This window comes from Pelodiscus sinensis, chromosome 1, assembly GCF_049634645.1.
Source record: "Pelodiscus sinensis isolate JC-2024 chromosome 1, ASM4963464v1, whole genome shotgun sequence".
Taxonomy (NCBI): domain Eukaryota; kingdom Metazoa; phylum Chordata; order Testudines; family Trionychidae; genus Pelodiscus; species Pelodiscus sinensis.
The window spans coordinates 59,421,895-59,445,923 of NC_134711.1; the positions used below are offsets into that span (position 1 = coordinate 59,421,895).

General features: G+C 40.2%; 1 protein-coding gene across 10 annotated transcripts in view; it reads left to right on the forward strand.

The window, feature by feature from the left end:
• The window catches only part of USP15 (ubiquitin specific peptidase 15), a 136,686-nt gene that overhangs the window by 94,245 nt on the left and 18,412 nt on the right, over positions 1–24,029 (forward strand). For 8 of the 10 annotated variants that reach the window (XR_012904392.1, XM_075930758.1, XM_075930764.1 and 5 more), the window contains 7 exons: positions 13,223–13,396; positions 16,794–16,952; positions 18,298–18,522; positions 21,367–21,450; positions 21,554–21,648; positions 22,193–22,384; positions 23,583–23,698. Coding sequence is in view for 8 of the 10 variants with exons in the window: in XM_075930758.1 (XP_075786873.1) it covers positions 13,223–13,396; positions 16,794–16,952; positions 18,298–18,522; positions 21,367–21,450; positions 21,554–21,648; positions 22,193–22,384; positions 23,583–23,698 (1,045 nt within the window). In the remaining 2 variants the exon portion in view is untranslated. Of the gene's footprint in view, positions 1–5,733; positions 5,825–13,222; positions 13,397–16,793; positions 16,953–18,297; positions 18,523–21,366; positions 21,451–21,553; positions 21,649–22,192; positions 22,385–23,582; positions 23,699–24,029 lie in introns of those variants that run through there. The other 2 variants (XM_025177814.2, XR_012904399.1) reach the window with 2 other exon arrangements.

The window sequence follows — 24,029 nt, forward strand, 5'->3', positions numbered from 1 at the left end:
GGGGTAGCTGAAGCAAAATGCAGGACAATGTAGCACTTTAAAGACTAACAAGATGGTTTATTAGATTATGAGCTTTCGTGGGCCAGACCCACTTCCTCAGATCAAAATCTGATCAAAATATGATCTGAGGAAGTGGGTCTGGCCCACGAAAGCTCATCATCTAATAAACCATCTTGTTAGTCTTTAAAGTGCTACATTGTCCTGCATTTTCCTTAAAGTCCATGTCACTGAGTTTGACAAGGACACATTTCATATTGATGGTACAGGTTGAACCTCCACCCTCAGAACCCAAGTAATCCTGAACAAAGGAATTTGCTGGACCCCTCCTGGCTGCTGCCCCAGAAGAACCTGGAGACCTGACCTCCTGCAGCTCAGTATTTCTCAACCAGTAGTATAAGTACCCTTAAGGGTACTTGAGAGGAGTCTGGGGGGTACGTCAACACAACTGAAATTTGGGGAGAACTGAATTTTTGTTTTAAGTTTTACAGTGTTTTTATTATTTTTATACTTTTTACACCCAAAAATTTCATCTCCCACCCACCTACGATTAAGTTGTTTGAACAAATGTGTTGCAATGGTAGAAAAAAATTGTGTGTGTCTGAAAACTGTAGGTACTGAGGATACTTATATATTTTAAAGGGGTACTTTATACAAAAAAAGGTCGAGAAACACTTCTCCAGATCACTTGCCTGGCTCTGCTGCCCTTTGGGACTCTACTTTCTGACCCTAGTCCCGTGTGGCGGCAGCTGCTCCCTTGGGTTCCCCGGCCTCATGCATGTGGCTGCAGTTGCTCCCAGCTCCAGTCCCACATGGTGGCAGCTGCTCCCGGGACTATCTACCCCCAGATCCCGGGCCCTGCAGGCAGCTGTGGACGAGACCGGCTCTGCGCCCAGCCACTCTCATCCTTTCAGGCCGGGGCTCTCTGGTCTAGCAACATCTGTGGTCTTGCCAGATGTTGCTGGACCAGAGTGTTCCAGATGAGAGAGATTCAGTTCTGTACTGTTTGCAGAAAGGCTATAGATTCTGTTTGAAGGCAGACAGTTGTAAAACACATGGGAAGCACTAAACACAAACTGAATGAGAAACTAAAAGAAGAAGCTGAAACAACAGGTCCATCAAAAACAGTAAAAATACAGTGCACGATGACTGGATCATTCTGGCACTTTACAGCTACCAAAGAACAGCATGAAACAGTTACTTTTAGATTTTGTTCAGATATATATAAAAGCAGACATTCCTCCGCATAAAACTGATTTATCCATTATCAGAGATTTTTTTGAGCAAGCACGTTGAGAGGTAGTGCCTAGTCAGATCAATTTTATCCCTGTTATTTGCCTCCTCTCTTTTAAGAAGACCCACTGCATCTTTCTGTGATTTGAAAGGACGCAATTGCCATGATCATTGATGAAACAACAGATTTTCAGAATAGATGAGTTTTCAACATTTTATTTCAGGTGCTCAAGGTAGATCCTCCTAAGCATTTTGACGTCACGGCACCACAGCTTTTAAAGACAGTCTAGCTCAGAAAAAAATCATGCTACTGTTTCTCAAGCCCTGATTCCATGTGTGGTAGAATTCAGCTCTATTGAATGTTAGTATTTGTAATACACAGCACAAACTATATAGTAAAGGCTTGATGCTTTGCAACCCGTGGTCAAACTATGTATGTATTTGTTGCTATGCACATATAGTTGCTCTTGAAGGAAATGCTTGGCGGGATACCTTTATATGCAAGTGCACTGTTCTTCAGATACCTGAAAGAAAAGAGTGTTGATTCACCAGCACTAAGTGGAATACATGATTCAGTTATGCAACATACCATGTGAAGTACAACCTGCTCTACTGTGGGTTCATGGAGCATGAATGAACAGAACGTGGGGATATCTCTGTTCTGTGGGAACTAGCTGATGTGCTAGAGGTAGAAGACGTTGATGCTTACCTGAAGTACATTGTAGAGAGCTATGGACGCTTGGTGACTGTACTACATTTTACGATACCGAAAATGCCAATTACAACAAATTGTACAACATTGTTCTGGATTTAATTTTATGGTTGGAGCATCTTACATCATCAACTGATAATGTGAATGGATCTGCAGCTGCTCAAAATGCTGCTGATAAACTGAGACAGTACAACATAAAAAATAAACAACCAGCAATTGATTTTCTCCAAGCTGTTCATGCACTGGATCCTAAACAAATAGTTGATGCGTCTACAGATTATGAAACTGTGAAAGTGCACTTAAAGCTGTCTGAAGAATGCAACATGGAATGGCTATTATATTTAGGTATTGCCAAAGATGCATTTGGAAACACTGAGGAGCCCATTTACTGATGGGTGACTGTTGACAAGCACATTCCCAATCTGACAAAACATGCTGTGTTTCTCCTGCAACATGTTTGTAAATTCAGACTATGTCTAGACTACGGGGGTTTTCTGAAACTCCGCCGCATCCAGGGAACGTGTCTGCTCTTCTGACATTTTTTTGCGGAAAAGCAGATGTGCTCTTTCGGAAGCCCTGTCTTCCTTGTGTCATGAGGAAGAAGGGCTCTTCTGAAAGAAGAGGTTTTTCTGAAATTTGGTCTAGTGTAAACAGGCCAAATTTTGGAAAAGCCTCTTCCGACAAAACTATCGGGAGAAGGTACACACATTGCGGAATGCAATGTGCGTACCTTTTTCCAAAAAAAAAGCAGTAGTGTAGACATAGCCTCAGCTGATGTGGAAAAAACTTTCTGCAAACTTGGGGCTCTTTTCTGTGCTCATTACCGAAGTTGAAAGATCAAAAGTGACGGTTCTACTTCAACTCTATTATATAAGCCAGGACTAACTCATAAAGTCAGTAATGTTAATATGAAAGCAATTTTCACTTTATTTTTGTGCATTAAAAAAAACTGAAATTATGGAATGCAAACAATATTTAGTATATGTAAGATATGTACATTGCAATTCTATTTTATTTCAATATAATAATTGGAACTGGTAGGCTTCGAACTTCATTTAAAATTCTAAATATATCAATAAAACTTTAATTTCAACCGATAATTATAAATACCATGGCTAGGGAAAGTCAAGTTCTATGTTTCATTTTAATCATGGAAATATAAAGATTGTTGTTTTTTATCAGAGAATTTGGGGGCTTTTTTATGACAGAAAACTAGCATCCCTGATGACTGCTCTATATAAGTATGTCAGAAAGGTATCAACGGGCAGAAAAGGAAGCTATTTAAGTAAAAGCAAAATGTTGGCACAAGAACAAATGGTTATGAACTGGCCATGAATAAATGTAGGCTGAGTGTAAGCTTTTTAACCATCAGAGGAGTGAGGTTCTAGAAAAGCCTCCCAAAAAGTATCAGTTGGGAGCAAATAATGTAGTTTTAAGATGGAACTTGATGCATTTATGTATGGGTTTATATGACATGGTTTTCTGCTACAGCAAGGTACAGGACTGGATGATCTGGAGTATCTTCCAAGTCCTGTGCACATCAAGTTAAAGGCAATATGTAAAAATGTTTATTCTTCAGCAAAACCAGAACTAATAACATATAAGAGGGGCAGTACTGAATCAGACAAATGATCCATTTAGCCCAGTGCCCTATGCCAGATAATTCAGATATCTCAAGAGACCAGTCCCCTTTCATCCAGTCCCAGCATCTGGCAGTCAAAGGTTTAGAAACACTCTGAGCATGGGGTTGCATCCTTGACTCTATTGGCTAATAGCCAATGATGGACCTATTCTAATTCTTTTTCCAACCAATTATACTTTTGGCCTTGAAAACATCCCAGGGGCAATGTGTTCAATGGGTTTTGTATGAAGAAGTACTTCCTTATGTTTGTTTTAAATTTGTTGCCTGTTCATTTCATTGTGTGGCACCTGTTTGTTGTTTTATGAGGAGGAGTAAATAACACCTCCTTATTCACTGCCATCTACAGACACTTAAGTTGGATTCTTTCCTATTCACTGTAATCTGGGTTGTCAATGGTTCTGAAATACTAAAGCAGAACTGATGAACAAAAATTGTCATCTTATGCTGGTTAGATTGTGGAATGATACCTCATTATTTCTTTCAATTTGAAAGCAGTCTCGACCGACCCCATCCATAAATAAATAAATAGACAAAATAGTTTGCTAAAAGGGAGTAGGTATAACTAAAACAAGTAAAATCTCCAGCAACCACATGCTTCCCAAATTTCTGAGAGGGGGGAATTATGGAAATGGTATTAGCATTCTACAATGAAATAGATACATTTCAGTTAATAAAGATTTGATAGATTTCAGTAAATCCAGGAGAACTGAGTGACTCTACAGCATTCCAAAACAAAATGTTCTATTTCAAGTAATAAAATTACTTAATAATTTCAAGCAGGCATACAAATCCAAATACTATAAAGATTAAAACTTTTTTAAATCTTTTTTTGTTTTATTGAGCATACTCCTTGTTCAGCTCAGCCTGTACAATCAAGCCCTTTACATTTATATCTATCACCCAATCTTGGGCCATTTCTTCACTTGCTATGCTGGAGGTCGATCTTCTGGCATTCGATTTAGCGGGTCTAGTTAAGGGCCCGCTAAATCGAACACTGAGGCCAGTTCCAGTCGATGCCGGTACTCCTCACAGTCATTAGGAGTAAGGGAATGCAACGGGAACATTTGTTCCCATCAGCCACCCTCTGTGAAGACAACATCTACTCAGCTTAAGGTAAGCTGACTCCAGCTACGTATTTTTCACCTTAAACTGGGTAAAAGACAGCTCATGTTAAAAGTCCTAAATATCTCCTCATTCCAGTATCTCTGGTTGCATCATCAGGCGTGGTTGTCTGCCATTGACTTCAGAAGTGTGCTCTATATTTCCCAGTAATGCACCTTTAGCATCACATTCTGCCATGCAAAACATACTCAAGTCTCCATACTTCAAATATTCCATGTTAGTTGCACTTTTAGACCCTTGCTTCCAGGACAAATCTCTCTCAGCTGAAGCTGCAGGCACAGATGAGAACTCTTGCATTTTATTTAGCCTACTTTCTGAAAACTTTGGTGTCTTATTCAAAGCCAGCAAATAGTAGTAGTGATCAAGTATCAGAGGGGTAGCCGTGTTAGTCTGAATCTGCAAAAGCGGCGAGGAGTCCTGTGGCACCTTATAGACTAACCGAAGTGTTGGAGCATAAGCTTTCGTGGGCAAAGACCCACAGACATGCATCTGATGAAGTGGGTCTTTGCCCACGAAAACTTATGCTCCAACACTTCGGTTAGTAGTAGTGATGATAAACTTCCACTATAACAGTTCAGTAAACCAGATACAGTTCTTCCTATGACTAGATGTGTTACTGATCAGAAGGCAGAGGAACAAGAAATAAGTGTAGCCATAGGCTTGTTTGGTTGTGCCCAAACCAAGAACTCCTGTCTTTGCCACCAAAGCAGTTTTATGTTGAAAAAGCATCTAGGCAAATTATCTCTCACAGTCATTCATTCTTGCTAAAGAAAAATGTCATATCTCAACACGTCAATTTTAATTTTTCAATGCAAAATAATAAGTGAGAGTAGGTTCTGCCTTTAAAATCTTTACCAAAATATTCAGATTAGCTTCTAAACTAAATTTGTTAAACGATTGAAGTTTGCCTGGTATCAGAAATATTTCTCATCTGTAAATTATTTTTTGTAAAGATCCATTACTGTACCTATAACTGTACAAAAGATGAGACATCCAGAAAGTTTGCTTCTTTACCTTTATTTTCTAGAAATGCTTTGACTAGGACACATGAAGAAAAGCTGAACAAGCACAAGTAACAATCTTTGACTGCTTTGTCCACCTGACTTCACAAGAGAAAGGCAAGCAAGATTGGTGAATCTGAATTGCAAAAAATGCATTTTGTAGTTTTCATAGGACATTGTTTTCCTCTAGTCTTGTGCAACCTTTGAGTGCAGAGCTGGAATAAAAAATTATACTTGAATTTGGCTTGATTGCTGGTTTGCTTCATTATGATAGTGTATATAAAATGGATGGTTGCTCATGGCTAGTAAGCAAACCGGGCTTAACCTTAAACATTTTGAACCTCAAGGGAAATGCTTTTTGCTCATAGTTAGAATAATTCATAACAAAATTGCTGTTTCATTGGAATAGACTGATGAAAACATGTATGGGCATTGGGTGAAGGTGCTGTTTAAGGCAATCTCCCCAGATGATGCCCACACCCATACTCCACTCCCGCTTTGCCCGGGCCCTGCACTCTCCCCACTGGCTCCCTCTTCTCTCTCTTCCAGCCAAATCCCTGAACCCAAATTTAGCAAATAGTCTGAGGTAAATCAGATGAAATTCAATAAGGACAAATGCAATGTACTTCACTTAGGGACAGTGTCCCCTCTAAGCTGCATGTGGCAGCACAGCTTCACAGGTGATTAATCAGCTCTGCCCAGTCAGAGGCTCAGGGCTGCCACGAAGCTTAGAGGGAATACTGCTTAGGGATTTCACAGATACAAAATGGGAAGTGACTATCTAGGAAGGGGTACTGCAGAAAGGGATCTAGGGGTCATAGTGCACCACAAGCTAAATATGAGTCAAAACCGTGACACTGTTGTAAAAAAAGTGACCATCATTCCTGGTATGCATTAACAGGAGTGTTCTAAGCGTAAGCAAGACACGAGAAGTAATTCTGTTCTACTCGGTGCTGATTAGGCCTCAACCAGAGTATTGTGAGTGCCACATTTCAGGAAAGATTTGGAGGAAGACCAAAGAACAACAAAAATGATTAACGGTCTAGGAATCATGTATGAGGGAAGACTGAAAAAACTGGGTTTGTTTAATCTGGAAAAGCAAAGACGGAGGGGACAGCTTTCAAGTATTATGAGGAAGAGGGAGAAGGATTAATCTTCTTAACCTCTCATGATAGGCCAAGAAGTAATGGACTTAAGTTGCAACAAGGGAAGTTTAGGTTGGACATTAGGAAAAACTTCCTGTCTGTCGGGATGGAATAAATTGCCTACAGAGGTTGTGGAATCTCCATCATTGGAGATTTTTAAGTGCAGGTAAGACAAATATTTTAAGGACAGGACTCGACTTGATGACCTCTTGAGGTCCCTTCCTGTTCTAGTATTTTATGATTCTATGAAATCACATTTGGAAAAAAAAAAAAAAAAAAGCTCTTCTAAAATTTCTTTCTAAAGAAAATGGAGCATGTTTTCTACTGCCTGCCATATTGTAAAGACTGGACATGCAGAAGGTTTCTAATTAAAAGCACTACTAAATTTGGGAGTAAAAAGTGTTAGTTACAAGTTTTTTGATATTCCCTGAAGTTTTTCAGATTTATTTACAAAATCTTTGTAGTAAGGGCAATTCAGTTGTCCTGCTGAATGCAACATTAATTATTATGTAATACATGATGCAGTCCTTCAGTGTTTTACATGTTGTTCACCAGTATTTCTAAGCTGATTATATATTTTAAATATACTCTGTAGCCTTCACTAAGTAATCATTCAAGATTACTACATATTTAACACACAGAAACAAGGACATTATTTTAAATTAATCAGCCAGAACTGTTCAATGTGTTTATAACAAGATTCATTGCTGTTAGACAAAGTGAACACTAATTTATTTTGTGTGATTTTCATAACATGACATGATTATGAAATGTCACTGTTTGTTAAAAATATGTTTCCAAAGATTTTAGGCATAACTGAGTATTTTATATCTTAGTAAGATTCTGATTTTGGTGAAGGGTTCTCTTAAAACTAGCTCATCAAATAGAAAGAAAAGGGAAACTCATTTGTTCAGTTACCTGGAAGAAAAGGAATGTTGCTCCTTTAAGGCTATCTCCAAACAGGGGGGGTGAAAGGAGAGTAGGGATGGATACAAAGGACAGGAAGCAAGTTTTTGTACTATAGTAATTAAAATTAAAACATATTTTAGAATAAGGATAGTCTTTTGAAGAATTTATTTAAAAAACTGTCTGAAAATCCGAGCACTAAAGGCTAAAGCTGAATACTTAGATTGTACAGCTAAATATCTATACAGAGCTTTTCTAGAGATACAATTTTATAATCTTCATGAATAAACTAATGAAATATTTAAAGCAAATTTGAAACAAGATAGATTCTGCCTGCAGTATTACAACAGGGCCCTCCCCTCCCCCTGCAAGTTCACCTCATCCTAATTGCAGTGCTCTGGGCCCCCTCCTTGTTTCTCCTGCTGCTGGGAAGCCAGTTACAAGCTGGCCCTGGCTCCACAGGAGCCAGAGCGTTGCCTGCTGATCTGGGTGGGTAACGGGGCTCATCTTGGGAGTGCCTGAGCCTCTTCTAGCCCTACCTGCCTGTTGCCTCTGAGTGTAAGAGATGTTTTCCATATTTATTGCACCAGTTTCCAGGTGACATGCCAGTTTTATTATTCAGGAGCAAAAAGTTGCCTTAGTCATAGTCATGTATTAACCAATTTCTTCGCTTTGAGGAATTAATGACTAAAGAATCTTGGGTTCTTGTGTAGCTCTCCACAGGTTTCCTCCCCTTTCCCCAGAGATGTGGCAATATTAACATGGGATAAACAGTAATCTTTCATTCTTTTACATCTGATCATTCTAGTCTGTCACTTGGTAGTATGGGAGTATCAGTGGTAGCAGATGAGTTGTATCCTTAGGGCTGATCCTCTAAAGAAATACAGAATCGGTAAATAAAATTGTGTGATTGCTTGTCAAAGCTTCATGTAGATAAATATTTCAGAAAGGTTTTAAGTGTGGGTTTGTCCCCTTCCCTCATAAAAAAATCAATATTGTTAGCTTAAAACACTGGACTTCTACTAACATATTCCTTGGAGTTTGACCTATATTCCAGAATCAAATCTCCAAACGCAAACAGCATGTAGTATGGTGGAACAACACCCACTTGAAAATACTCCTGAACATACTATTTTTTAAAAATTAAATTATTTAAAAACTTAACTCTTTCCAGTTATTGATTCCAAAGCTAGAAGAAATTCTAGATAATACAACAGCATTTTGGAAGAATGCATGTTGCTTCACCTTTTCTAAAACTATTGTGGGTCAGGTGCCTTTACCAATAACTGAAACAAATAGAGAGGATGTTTGATTCTAAACTATGTCTGCTTTTTATTCCTCCAGACAATAACTAAGATCCTTACGAAGGAATCAGTTCCTTTCAGGTATCTTGTCACCTTCACTCCCGCTTCTAAAGCCCAAGTTTGTAATATTTCCCGTTACTTGTCATGACAAATCCTGAAAATGCAACCTCAGAGAAAGCAAGAGACTTGCTTTTAGAGCACTACACAATGTATGTCTTGTAATCTAAATTGTTTCTGTACCCATCCCATCTCTAATACTTTAGTGCTTCACGGAGTTTCTAAGCTAAAAGACCTCAGTGTTCTAATTTTTGTTGTTGTTTTCTTGATCGCTGCTTTTTTTTAAAGCAATTCCTTTACTGTAACTGACTCTGATGATGATATAAAAGATATTAAGATGTCCCAGGTTGAGAATCTTTTGTTAACGGAAGTCACTATGGGCAAACTTCCTCTTTGCAAAATCAGCTTTGACTTTCACAGTTTAGCACATCAGTCATGCAAATCTTTTTCAGTCTGTTTTCCTCAACAACAGATTCAGTTTAAAAGCAACACTATGAACTAGATCTATGTTGAAAAATTAGGATTTGGGGAAAGTTTTACAGTAATTTTTCATTCAAGAATATTTGTGTGAATCTTTAAAAAATCAATTCTAATGGGAACTGTATTTTTACCTCTTGAGAATATTTTTGGGTAGTACGTATGACCTGCGCAAAAATTTTTGGTGAGGGAGGGAGCCAGATGTTGCACATACATCTGAATTTGAGATCACGTGCATGTGTTTTCTAAAGAATAATGCTCTTGTTTACTCACCATAAACAAGAATAATGAGATTAAAAAGAGGGACGGAGTTTGATAGCAATAAAAATATTCTTTCCCTTTCAATCCTATCCAATCTTCCCCATCATCTACAGTTAGCTTCTCAAGGAGATTGTAAACAAGTAGGAGGAAGAGAGCCCAGCTCTATTCAGTCCCTCTATCCATCCTTACTGGGAGGAGGATGGGCACTAAAAAGAACTGCCTGTTCTTGGAACTCCTTCGTGCTTGGAGAAGGAGAATGCAGAAGATCCATGTAGTATGTAGTGGCTTAAGTTGATCCTGTGTGTGTGTCTGTGTGTGTGGCATAGCAAATAGGAGCATGTGGTATGAGGGACATCTCTGAGGGACCAGAGAAAGAGAACTGATCATTCTTATGCAGCTTTATTTAGAATAAAAACTAACATAAGAAAGTAGTGTAAAAACTAGGGATGTCACCGTGTAGACAACTACACAATTAACCGATAAGTCTACGTTTATCAGTTAATCTTGTCAGAGGCAGCAGTGTGGGAAGGGGGCCAGGGAGGAGGCTACCATGAAGCAGCCTCTGTCCGCGGTGGGCTTTGGCTCCCTGCTGACAGAGACTGCTCTGCATCCCACGGGTAAACCTTTGTCAATGGTAAGCCTGGACCTGCCGCAGCAGCAGCAGCCCCTGTCTGGGGGTCCAAGCTTCCCATGGACAGAGGCTGCTCCATGGCAGGGACTGCTGCAGAGCAGCCTCAGTACGTGGGGAGCTTGAACACCCCGCGGACAGGGGCTGTAGCCATCCCACACTGCTGCCTCTGATACAGACGCAGCAGCGCGGGGCAGCTGGCAGCTAGTCTGTGTGGGGAGACAGTTTTTTAAACTGGCTCTCCTTGTGGACTGGTCCTGCCTGCCACCTCACACTTCTGCTTCTGATAGAGGTGTAGTGGTGCAGGGTAGCAAGGGGCTCCCCAGGATTGGAGCCAGGAGTGCATTGGCTGCCGTCCCTGCCCCAGGGGATTATCGAATATTCGTGTAACTGCATGAAATCTTAGCAGTTACACGAATATTCAATTACATCATATCTAACATCCTGAGTAAAAACTGGATGATGAAAAAATCCAAGGGGAAAAACCTGTTATAAATAGTCTTTCAGTAGTTCTTGTTTTGAAATCCCTTTAAATGCTGGCCTAAGAACGCAGTCTTGTTCAGAGAATAAATAAAAGGTTTCCTCAGACAAGCTATAGTCTTTTACAAACTGTTTTAGTTGTGTATATAATAAACATTCAAAAACCTTTATTATGGATGCCTTTCTGTATTATGTCCTTTCTGTAGACTGACTGTAAGATTTCCAGGATGGCATGAAGACCTGATATCATTCATCCCACAGAAGCAGAATGGGTTTTGTAAAATCACCCAAAAGATGTTTCTATTTAGCAGCCAGTGCCATTGATGGGCAACATGAAACCATTAAAGGAAGCATGTTATACTCCCTGGAAGCACAGGGGATCTTTTTTCAAGGGAAAAGGCAATGCAGCACATTTATTGAAAATAAAAATATATGTGTCCATTCACACACATAGGTACACAAGTCCCATAGATGATCTCATAGTTACCAGTATGGCCAGTTAGATTGAGCACGGGTGGGGATCTGGGTTCTGTCAGAGGCAAATCAATACTCTAAAGTTTTTGCAGAAGGACCCCAAACACCATGGCAATATATATTACTTTTATCGGTGTAAATTCCATTTTAAGTCTGGGTTTTTACAGTGTCCTACTGAAATCAACAATCCAAGTGGCAGTTATCACAAAATTGTTCCCTCCACCATCATTCTTCAGCATTTTGATGATGATTACTGAGAGTCACAACGTCTGGTTTCCCCTTTTATCTGTTATCTTGTTCTCCGGGGAATATACCTATACTTTAGAGCGGTGTTTCTTAAATTGTGTTCCGTGGCACGCTAGTGTGCCGTGAGGCAATTGGAGATGTTCCACGGAGAACAACAGAACTCAAAATGGCTGCCCTTAAAGGGGCAGATGACCTTTTTTTCTCAATAACTTCCCCCCAACTTTTTTTTTGTTTCTCTCTCTCAACAAAAAATCCTTGGTGTTCCTCATGAAAAAAAATGTGTTTGGTTTTCCTCGGTCTTAATAAAAAGTTTAAGAAACACTGCTTTAGGGTCATTAGTCTGCCCTTCTTCAACCAACTTTAATGTGCCCTAATAGTCCAACTGTTATCTATCTCTCAGTCTCTTCCTCCTTCTTAACCATCTGGCCCCATGGTATTAGCATCTTCCATCTCTTATCTATTAGCATACTGTACATTCCTCACTCATACACAGAACAAGAAGTAATTGAAGAGATTACAGAAGCAAAAGTAGTCTGTTACAAAGTAAAGACAATCTTATTAAAACAATCACTTCTTTAACATAAAAAATGTATACAGTTTACATAATTGTCTTTGGGGCCTATAAGTACACAACTTCAACAGGTTATATATACAGTTTACAGCCCTTGGTGGGCAACATGTCACCATTAAAGGAAGCATGTTATACTTATTAGAAGCACCTTAGGTCTTTTTCAACAGAAAAGACAATATGCTTTGAAAGTTAAACCATCAAAGGAAGCTGATCTACCACTCATTGAGAATTACAGGAGGTCATCTCCCTGGACAGGACCTGTGCCCCTTCTCTCTCCAGACAAGAATTTTAGCCACAGTCCGCTGCGGTTCACATTGGTATCCCTAGCAGACTAATTTGACTATGGGCAGTAACTAAACTCTGGTTTCTCTCCAAGGACTGTGAACAGTTATAAGTTCTCACAAAGCTCTCTATTCAGGATATAAAGCATACAGAAAATAAATGTAAAAAATAGTAAAAGAATTTACTTTCTCACTAAACATACCAGAAATTGCCCAAGGCCTTGGTAAGTTAAGAGAGAGTCCAACACTTCAGCAAGGGCTTGGCACCCCCCTGGATTCAAGGTCACGTCAGTTGGAAATAATGCCCTGAGTTTCTACATGCAACTGTTATAGCCCAAGTTCTTCCTTTGTACTGCTTCTTGGACTGCCCTAAACCGATATCTCTCCCCACTGTTATTACTTCCTGGGGGAGCTATACTAACCCTCTCCCCCTGGATTTGTCCACAATTGTTGGTCCAAATATTATGAATATTCATAAACGCAATACAACAAGATCCTCAAATATACTGCATGGCTGCAGTGTCTATCATAATTACTGCTTCTGTGGAATGTTTCAGTTTCTTTCCTGCAGGTATTATAATTCATTTATTAACAATACAATATTTATTATATTCAACTTGCAGAAAAATGGCTACTTTAACGAAGACTGAGTATTTTTTAAAGTATTTAATATTTCCATTCACAGTGTCTGAGCAACACCCCTCCACTAACAGAATATTTCCTAAATGACAAATATCAGGACGAGCTGAATTTTGACAATCCTTTAGGAATGCGAGGTGAAATAGCAAAATCTTATGCAGACCTCATCAAGCAAATGTGGTCAGGAAAATACAGCTATGTCACACCGAGAGCATTTAAGGTTGGTGCTACTGAAATTATAATTTGACTTTCAGTGTATACGGTGAATTTGTTTTCACAACGTAAGTATATACAACTTATAAAATCTGTAACAAATAATTTTAAAAATTGGGTTTTGAAAATGAGCTAGCAGTCTGTTCAGTTCAGTGCCTCATAATAATATAGAGCAAGAAAGTGTGTGTGGTAATATCTTCTTTTGGACCAAATTCTCTTGGTGAAAACCAAGTTTTGAAAGTTCTCCTTCTTATGAACGCAAGTTAGTCCAATATTATCTGACTTGACTGGTCTCTCTAATAATCTGGGACCAACATAGCTACAACAGCTCTGTATACATTATAACAATTTTTCAGTTAACTACTTAATTTCTTAAACAAAATACTGAAAACACCCTAGTTATTCTTTTTGTTGTAATTTGTATTCATTATTTATTTTAATTCTGAATATACTCTAGCTTCATTTCTGTAGTGTCACATCTTTCCCTTGATTAATTTGAGGACTATTTATCTTGAATTTAATATGCCCTTATTTTTCTGGACTCTTTTACAAGAAAAAGACTTTTTCTCTTCTCTATTTTAATAATTTGGAAACTTAAAACCATTTTTGGTGTATTTCCTGTATTATGCTAATCTTTAAAAATTAATGTGACCTCTTTATAGTATTTTAAATGACACAGCTGATTCATTATACTATGCTGTAATTTCCTCTTTATTTGATACTGTATTATTATATCTCAGATTTTCATTAGATTTTGATTATTGTTAATAAACATGCTAATGTTTTTAATTGTTGTTAATCCCGATTGCCTTCTAGTCAGTTACTTCTGTTCTGTATATTTTTCCGCTTCCATATTTTTCCTTTCATTAATATTTTTACCTTATTCTCCTCTAACAATGTTTTTTGTCTCTTACATATATCTCTAAATTATAGTATTTTCTATTCTGTTTACATTAGTGGGGGATTGAGAGAGGGTTTTTCCCCCATTTATACTTCACTAGATTACCTCCCACATACTGGTGATTACTATCCTCAGCAGTAGTAGGTCTGCATTGTAGGGCCCTTTCACCACCCAGAAAGCAAATAATGTTTACCCAGGAATAGAAGCATTAAACTGTGGCCAAGCTTCATTAGTGCCTTGCCGACAGAGATTGAGGGGAGGAGGTACTGAATCATTGCATCATCTTATTTCCTCCTTCCATTATGGATATGACCTTCCCTTGCCATACCCCACTTTCCTACTTTTGGGGTTGCGTTGTGGCTCAAGCGTTCCTCATTTAGCATTTGTTTGCCAGGCTCAAATTATTTCTGAAAGAAATATCAGAGACCATTCTTCCTCATTCAGCCAGTTTGAAGAGTTGTAATCTACTTCTCTTCTACTGACATAGCAGCCTGTATTCCCATTTTATGTTATATTGTTTACTACCATACAGTATCTGTCTGCCTCACAAAGATGTGATAGACTATTCATTTTTAAGTTTTTCCAGTTACAGACTAACTTGGCTATGCCTCTGAAGCTTTTAAACATTTCAGAATTTATCCTTATAGTGCACCCCTTTCCAGATCGGGACGTTGAGTCTCCGGGTATGTCTACGCAACAAAGTTATCTCGAAATAACAGCTGTTATTTCGAAATAACTTTACCAGCGTCTACACAGCCGAACTGCTATTTCGAAATTAAATCAAAATAGTGGAGTGCTTATTTCGAATTTGGTAAACCTCATTCCATGAGGAATAACACCAAATTCGAAATAGCTATTTCGAAATAAGTGCTGTGTAGAAACTTATATCTAAATAGGAGGCCTCTAGCCTTCGCAGGGTGCCCTGGAGGCCACTCCAGCCTCAACCAAGCACACTCCTCTCCCTCCCTGTTCCCTGGAGCCCTTAAAGGGGTTTACACTGGCCACAGTGCCTGTGCCAGCTCCAAACCTGCCATCCCAGAACCAGGAGTCACTGCCCCTGGCCCAGTGCCCCCAAAATATGAGCCAGCAAGCCACTGGGAGCCAGCCTTCCACCGTTCCCCAGGAGCAGTCTGCCAGCTCCCAGGAGCCTACCAGGGCCCGGAGAAGGCGGGCGCCTTCCTGGTCCAGGGTCGACATCATGGACCTTATTCAGTTTTGGGGGAGATGCCCCCAATGTCCATGATCTCCGCACTAGACAGAGGAACGTGGCCGTCTGTGGCAGGATAGCTGCCAGCCTGGCCTCCAAAGGTCACATGCAAACCCAGGAGCAGATTCTCATGAAAATCAAATTGGTCTGGCGAGACTCTGAGCCCTGAACTTTCCCTCCCCCTTCTTCCCCTTGCTTCCCCCTTTCAGCTCCCTCCTTCCAGGTTTCCCCCTCCCGTTTCCCACCCTCTCTTCTCTCCTCTACCACCTCCTTTCCCCAGTCTAACCAGAGTTTCATTTTGCCCCCTTCCCACCCCACCAGTTTTGTTAAACAAAGAAAGTTTGTGTTCATGAAAATACATGTATTTTATTAGACATCAGGAAAGGGAGTTAGGGAGGGGTAAGCAGAAGGACGTGAGGGAGGAATGAGGCACAAGCCCTCAGTGGGGCAGACCAGGGAGGCTCTTAGTGCTCCTCAGGATGGAAGCTCTCCCGCAGGGCCTCCTGCATACTGACCGCCCTCCTATGGACCTCCTGGATGGCAGCCTGCAGAAAGTGCAGCCAGGCTCGCAGCAATGCATCCACGAGAAGCACCAGAGTGCCCCGGGGAAGCGCTGGCTCCATGTTGCAGAGTGCTGTGGTGTCCTGAGTGAGGGCAACCAGAGTACACAGAGACAAAATACTTTGCTGTCCCTCATTGAATGAGGCAAGCAAGCAGGGAAAGCTGAGAATGGGCTGTCTGGGGGGTGTCCCTTTAAGCATAGGCCTCAGCCTCAGGCAGCAGCCACACAAAGTGACTCCTGACCTGATGCCCTGCCAGACCTGGTTCTGGCCGGCCTTAAATGTGATTCAGGGTCCACTCAGTGTGGATGTGCTATTTCAAAATAGAGAAACGCTATTTCGAAATGCATTTTGTGTGTAGACGTGTCATTTCAGAATAATGCTGTAGTGTAGACATACCCTCAGAGAGATGTTAAGTGACTAGTCCAAAGAATAATAGTCTGTAGTACAGTTGAGAATAGAACTCAGACCTCCTGAGTGCCATTGTGTTTAACTATATAAACGTCCTTCCTTTCCAGGAGTTCCTCCCATAGCTCCTATTCAAGCATGTTCAGCTAGGTAATATTCCTTGTTATAGCCACTGGGTGGCAGCCATTCCTGAAAACACGAGGTACCAGATGCAAGTACTACTGTCTACATATCGTGTCACAACAGTAGCCCGTTGCTTTTTTATTTGTTTACACAAAACCAAATGGTAAATTTTCCCATATTGAAAATTCTCATATGTCCTCTACAGACACAAGTGGGACGATTTGCACCTCAGTTTTCTGGATATCAGCAACAAGACTGTCAAGAACTTCTAGCTTTTCTCTTAGATGGTTTACATGAGGATTTGAATCGGATTAGGAAAAAGCCTTATATTCAATTAAAGGATGCAGAGGGGAGGCCAGATAAGGTAATGTTCCTACTATTGATTTTCTTTTGTTTTAGTTCATTACTTAATACTTTAGTAGGTTGTAATATATTGTTGCCCCTTTATCAAGCATTAACATTTTGTGGGGCTGCTTCGTGGGTTATCTTTTCAGTGAAAGTGCATTTAGTGATACAGTAAAACCTGTGTTATCCAGCACGCTCGGGGATTAGGGCGTGCTGGTAACCTAAAAATTCTGGTTAACTGAGGAGGAGCAAGGGAGCCAGGATGTGGCCTGCTGGGGGGGAAGCAGCCTGGTGGGGGGATGGGGTGTAAACTCGGGGGTAAGAGGGCAGAGATGGAGGGGGCGGCCTGCCCCGGAGGAGGAGGGAGGCTGGCCTGCCGGGGGTGCCAGGAGCTGCGGGGGGAGCCAAGATGCTTGCTTCTAGCTGCCGTTCACCCCTCCCTCAGGTACATGCTGCACGCTCATCTGAGGACCGGCCCAGCACTTAAAAGGCCAGTTTCTTTCTTCTCCCCCCTCCCTCCCCTCCCGGCATCAGAAATTTACCAATTTCTACAGTTTTCTGGAGGCTTAAGTTCCGGATAGGGTTGTCAGATGGTTTCAACATAATACTGTACACACTTGACATTAAATCACAATCTACATTACATCTTATTTAGAAAATACCGGACATTTATATTTTCTCAATTTGTTTCCCAAACAGAAAGCTCAAATACTGGACTGACTGTCCAGTTCAAAACTGGACACCTGGCAACCCTAGTTACGGATAGCACAGGTTTTACTGTACCAAGACTCAAGACATAGGTTTTACTGTACCAAGAAGCACAATTCCTAATTATTTTGAAAAGAGAGTGCACATAGAGCATCAAGGCTATACATAAGTCACGCATTTGGTCTTGCAATCTCCTACTTTCATCAGTTCCTGAGTTCTGCCTCTCTCAACTATACTCCTAATTGGAAAACGCCACACTCCTAAGTTGTTTGTCTGTAGAGCATCATTCTACACACTGGCCACAGGCTACTGCACATGGAGACTTTTGTCTTAAATGTAATTTTTATCCAGTTACTCATCCACATGGAATAGCTCAAACATGCATAGGAGCTGTCTTCTGAGTTTCCATCCTAACAAGTGTGTAACTCATACAGGCCTCTTAACTATTCAGGTGCCACTGCTATAGTCAGCTCTTGTGTGGTTGTTGGGGTCAGACTTCTTTGTGCATTTAACCCATGTAGTCGATAGTTTCATATCAGCTACTTGTATCATTAGCGTATGTATTTGTGTATGTATATACAGTATGTATATATATCTATTTGTGTGCATTTCATTACTACTTTTTTGCTATAACCCAAATTCTATTTTAATTGTAGGTGGTTGCTGAGGAAGCCTGGGAGAACCATTTAAAAAGAAATGATTCCATCATTGTAGATATATTTCATGGTCTTTTTAAATCCACTCTAGTTTGCCCTAAATGTGCTAAGATTTCTGTAACCTTTGATCCCTTTTGTTACTTGACACTTCCATTACCTATGAGAAAGGAACGCACTTTGGAAGTATATTTAGTTAGAATGGATCCACTTAATAAACCTATGCAGGTAAGAAATATTGTTGTTTAACACCACATTTTATGTAAAGTTTTTTCCTGTCTTCATGTTTTTAATACTTGAAAGAACAAGCATTAAATCTGACAGATTTGTTAGGATGGTATGCTGCTGCTTTTTTTTTTTTTTTTTTTTTTTTTTTTTTTTAAATGTTCATCTCAAAGGTTACAAATTAATGAGGAAACTTTGTAAAGGATACATTTTACTTTAACTCTAGTCATTTTCAAGGAAGATATTGATAATTTATTTTACAATACTGTAACCTTCAACTTTCCGGTGTCCCTAATTGGGGAACACCCATGGTAACAGACCCTGGTAGGCGGAGGCAGAAGTGGCTCTGTACAATGTCACTATCCCTTCCCACCCCCAGCTAGGTGAACAGCAAAGCAGCAATGTGCTCTGCTGGAGGCTTTTCCCTACCTTTCACATAGTGGCAAGGGACGGTGCTTGGCAACAGCAGGGGATGCGTTGTGTAAGGTAAGTGCCCTTCCTGCATCCCCCTCACTCCTTCACTGGACCAATAAAATCTTTAATCCGCCAAATCCTGTTTCCCAGGGTTCCGGAATAAAAAGGTTAAAGTGTACTATGCTGTTGTAAAGATTTCCTAACTTTATCCATGTTGTGCTCTTTATTATTATTGAGAGTTCCTTTCTAGTATTGTCAAACTACTTACAGTGCAAACATAAAGAAAAGTCCTTGCCCCAGGAATGTGAGTCTAAAATGACAAGTATCAAAAGTTTGGTGGAGTGGAATACAACTCACAAGTAAAATGAGATGTTCATACAGATTTTTATTTTTATTTAACATATAAACTGTGCCACCAACTTTCCAGTATTAGTCAACAAATATTTTGTAGTCACCACCTAAGGATATTCATAAAATATTTGAATGTGGAAAACATCGTCTTTTAACAAGCTCAAGAAGGAATTACATGCGTAAGGAGAGACTTGGAAGAAAGCACATAGACCGTTGTGAGAAAGATGTTAGAAGATATGTAAGAGCGGTTAAAGTAGAAAGGGACTGAGCTGTGATTGAGGTAGAAAGGAGGCAAGTTACTCGGAGAGGAAGAGAAGGAGAAGTTACTCAGCTGAGTGACAGAGAAGATAGTTACATTTATAGTGATAGAAAATAGTGTACCTGTGTCTTATTAAAAGTTGGACTGGGCACCTCTTTGCATTTAGAAATTGTAAGGAAAAATACAAGATTCCTTCCTGTTCATTGGGTTCATGATTGTTGGGACTGTGTAGGCTGTGATTGAGTCTTGAACACGTGTTGGCTTGTGGCACACCCTCACTGGGTAGTTCTTGTCATCTTGTTCACAGCAGCAATCTCTGTCCAGTCTTCTCCTAGGTATCAACAGTGTCCGTGGGGTGCTGGTGAGGGTCTCATGCAGCTTTTTTGTAAAGGGGTAAAGTTTGTGGCTCAGCACCAGATTTATTGTTAGCTTACCTGGCCTTGCTTTATGCCTGCCGTAGTTCCTTTGCTTTCATGCAGCACTGTTACTGGTCCCTTTCGTCCCCTTCTCCTGTATCCCCTGTGCAATCTTCTTGTGGATGTCCAAGTTTGTTTAACTGCTCTGTAGCTGTGCTTGCACAGCCTCTTCTTCTCACAGGATCAGGAGATCTAGTATCTCTTGTCTCTCTGGAAATGAGCATATCTGGTACATGGAGATGATGTCATCAGTTGGGCAGATGTACGCAAGGAAGAGCTGCTAGGTGTGCTTGTTGTGGTGGCAATCAGGAAAGGCATTTCAGAAATACACAGGAGTTATAAAGAGAGCTGTTTTCTGGTGTGACACCTCTGGGGCAGTGACATTGACAATTGTCATCAGAACAATCACTGTTGCAGGGAATTAGGGCATTGTTGAACAGCTGCTGTTAGTTGGCTTAAGTCATGCAGTGTTTGCTCTCACTCTGCATTGACCTTAGTAGGTCAACTAACATTAATGGTTTTCCCATAATAGAAGAACTAGAGGACACCAAATGAAATTAATGGGTAGCAGGTTTAAAACTAATAAAAGAAAGTTCTTCTTCACACAGCGTGTAGTCAACCTGTGGAAGTCCTTGCCAGAGGAGGCTGTGAAGACTAGGACCATAACAGAGTTTAAAGAGAAGCTAGATAATTTCATGGAGGTTAGATCCATAAAAGGTTATTAGCCAGGGGATAAAATGGTGTCAGAGGCTGGAGAAGGATGGCAGGAGACAAATCGCTTGATCATTGTCTTCGGTCCACCCCTTCTGGGGCACCTGGTACTGGCCACTGTTGGCAGACAGGCTACTGGGCTAGATGGACCTTTGGTCTGACCCAGTATGGCTGTTCTTATGTTATGTTCTTATGTAAATTCTGTTTGCCAAAAAGTGGGGAAAAAGAGATGGTATGGATCACCTGATTACCTGCTTTGTTCATTTCCTCTGGGACATCTGGCATTGGCCACTGTTGCAAGAGAGGATACTGGGCCGGATGGATGTTTGGTCTGATCCAGTATAGCTGTTTTCGGCTGTGCAGCGAGATGTCACTGTGTCACCATAATGGGCTGCTTATGTTTGCCAGAGACAAATTTGAGGGTAGACTCATGCATAAATAGGTCAAGGCAAGGAGAGTTAGATTTAGCTAACATTGTGCAGACTATGCATGAGTCACTTTTGAAAATGGGATGCAGGTGTTTTGGAAAATTATTATCCTGAATTTAAATACATTTCACTTAGGGATGTAAGCAACCAGTCAACTATCTGATAAGCAAATTTAAAGATACACACTAAGGGTGTGGACATATGACAACTTTTCTCAGGAGGCTTCTGTCCTTTAAGAGTGACAAATTATCATATTTTGTTTTTTTAGTACAAAGTAGTTGTTCCAAAAATTGGGAATATATTGGACCTTTGCACAGCACTGTCAACTTTGTCTGGTGTTGCTGCAGATAAGGTAAGATTTTGCTGAGGTAATCATTTATACATAGCCCAATGTTAATGATTTTCAGTGTTTTAAAACCAATTTAAGAGTATCTTAATTTTTTGTTTCCTTTTAGATGATAGTTACTGATATATACAATCATAGGTTCCACAGAATATTTGCTATGGATGAAAATTTGAGTAGTATTATGGAACGTGATGACATCTATGTGTAAGTTCAAATAATATTCTGTTTGTCAAGAAATACTTTCATATTAAGTAAAAATTTGTGTAGAATTGGATTTAGCTTCATCTAAATAAATTAATTGCATAGAAGAAACATGCAATAAACAGAAGTACAGGCAGTCCCCGGGTTACATGGATCCGACTTACATTGGATCCCTACTTACAAATGGGGTGAGGCAACCCCGCACTAGCTGCTTCCCCCCAGCAGACCAGGGAGACATGAAGCTAGCACCCCCCCCCCCCCCCCCCAGCAGACCAGGGAGACGCGGAGCGGCTTTTCTCAGCAGACACCTCAGCTTGAGAATAAAGGACTGAGGGAAGTGAGGTGTGGGAGAATAAAACTGAGCTCTGGAGAAATGTTTGGCTAGAGTTTCCCCTACAATATGTACCAGTTCCGACTTGCATACAAATTCAACTTAAGAACAAACCTACAGTCCCTATCTTGTACGTAACCCGGGGACTGCCTGTATTGATTTTCTGTCAAGATTCTTCTAGATGACCTTTTTCTTTCCTGCTTTTCTTTTTTTAAGATTTGAAATCGCTCTCAACAGAACAGAGGATACTGAGCAAGTCGTAATTCCTGTTTGTCTAAGAGAAAAGTATAGACACACCAGTTACAGCCACCATAGTGGTTCTTCGCTTTTTGGTCAACCTTTTCTTATAACAGTGCCTAGAAACAATACTGAAGATAAACTGTATAACCTTCTGCTGTTGAGAATGTGGTAAGAATATTATGTGGGGGAAAAATTGTAATATGAACAACAGTAATAATCAGAGTTTGTAGATGGATTGTTTTTTTATATGCATTGCTAAGGAACTTTGATTAGACTTTTGGAGGCAATTATTTTACTTTGATTTTTGACAGAATTTACATCATCCAAAATGATGTGTCATCAGAAGAAGGAGAAGGGAAGGGAGAGGGGCTTGGGTGGGTTGGTTGGTTTTATGAAGAGAGGGGTGTTGATAATAGGAGGGAAGGGTGTTGGTTTCGTTTAATCATTGTAGCTAGGACTTGTCTAAATAGGAAGGTTTTGCCTATTGAACCAGAATAGTTAACTGATATAGCTCTTCCCTTGGATACTATTATTTTGAAATATGAATGCCCACAAAGGGGTTATATGATAGGTGAATGAGGTGATACGTTTTATTGAGTCAGCTTCTGCTTATGAGTGCACTCTTCTTTTGGTATAATTACATCTGTTTTAAATTCACATCTTACCTTATACTGGTATAACTTTCTCTTGTAGACATGTCCTTGTATTACTTGCAGAATAAATTTTCTAAATTTGACCAGTTATGTATACAAGTGTAGCTTGGATGCCAAATAAAACAGAAACTAATATAGAGCAAAGGAGATCACACAAAATAAAATAATTTCAGAAAAAAGGCAAGAAGAAAGATTCTGTGGAAACAATTTGTTGCAGCAATTGATGAGTTAACTTTTTTCATTTACTGCACTGCAGGAATACAGTCCATTGTAAGAGCAATTATAATAACTACAGTACAACTCCAGTGGTCCGGCACTCCTGATGGTCCGGCACCATCTGGAACCCGGAAGTGCTCCGGGCAGCCAGACAATTGGAGCTACTCTGTCCCCAGCTTCCCTGATTCAGCCGCTGCTGAAACTGACCGACGGCTGACTCGGGGAAGCCGGGGGCAGAGCAGCTAGGGTGCTGCCGGGTTGGTCCTGCAGCACCGAGGGGTGCATTCCCCCCCCCCCCCACTCCACCCCAGACCTCTCATAGCCACCCTTCCGATAGTCCGGCATATCTGATAATCTGGCACCCCCTAGAACCTAAAGGTGCCGGATTATCAGAAGTTTACTGTATGTATTTTCAGTGCTCTTATATTTTACATGCATATATTCATTGTAAGCAAACCCATTAGTATACATGCATTATTTTTCATTGTTTATTTTAGCCGTTATGTAAAAACATGTACTGAAAGTGAAGACACTGAAGGATCCCTACACTGCTGTAAGGACCATGGTATTAATGGGAATGGCCCAAATGGAATACATGAAGAAGGATCGCCAAGTAAGGCTTGAATAGTTACACTAGTTTAATATGAGTTCAGCATAATACCTTTCTGCTCCAATTACTGTAATTGCCCTTTTTCCTCTTTATTCTAACCCTCATCCACACAATCACAACATTGTTGCAACCTTCTTTGCACCCAAAAATGGCCAAATGAATCTCCTCCCCCGAGCCTGTGTCATTTCTTGCAAACTTAAGCCAAAGGAAGTGTTAAAAACTGATGTGAGGAGTGTTTATTGCAGTACATCCAGTTCTCACTCAGCCAGATTTGACTCTCCAGGGATCAAGACATCACATTGCTACTAGACCACCAGATTAGATTTATGTTTTA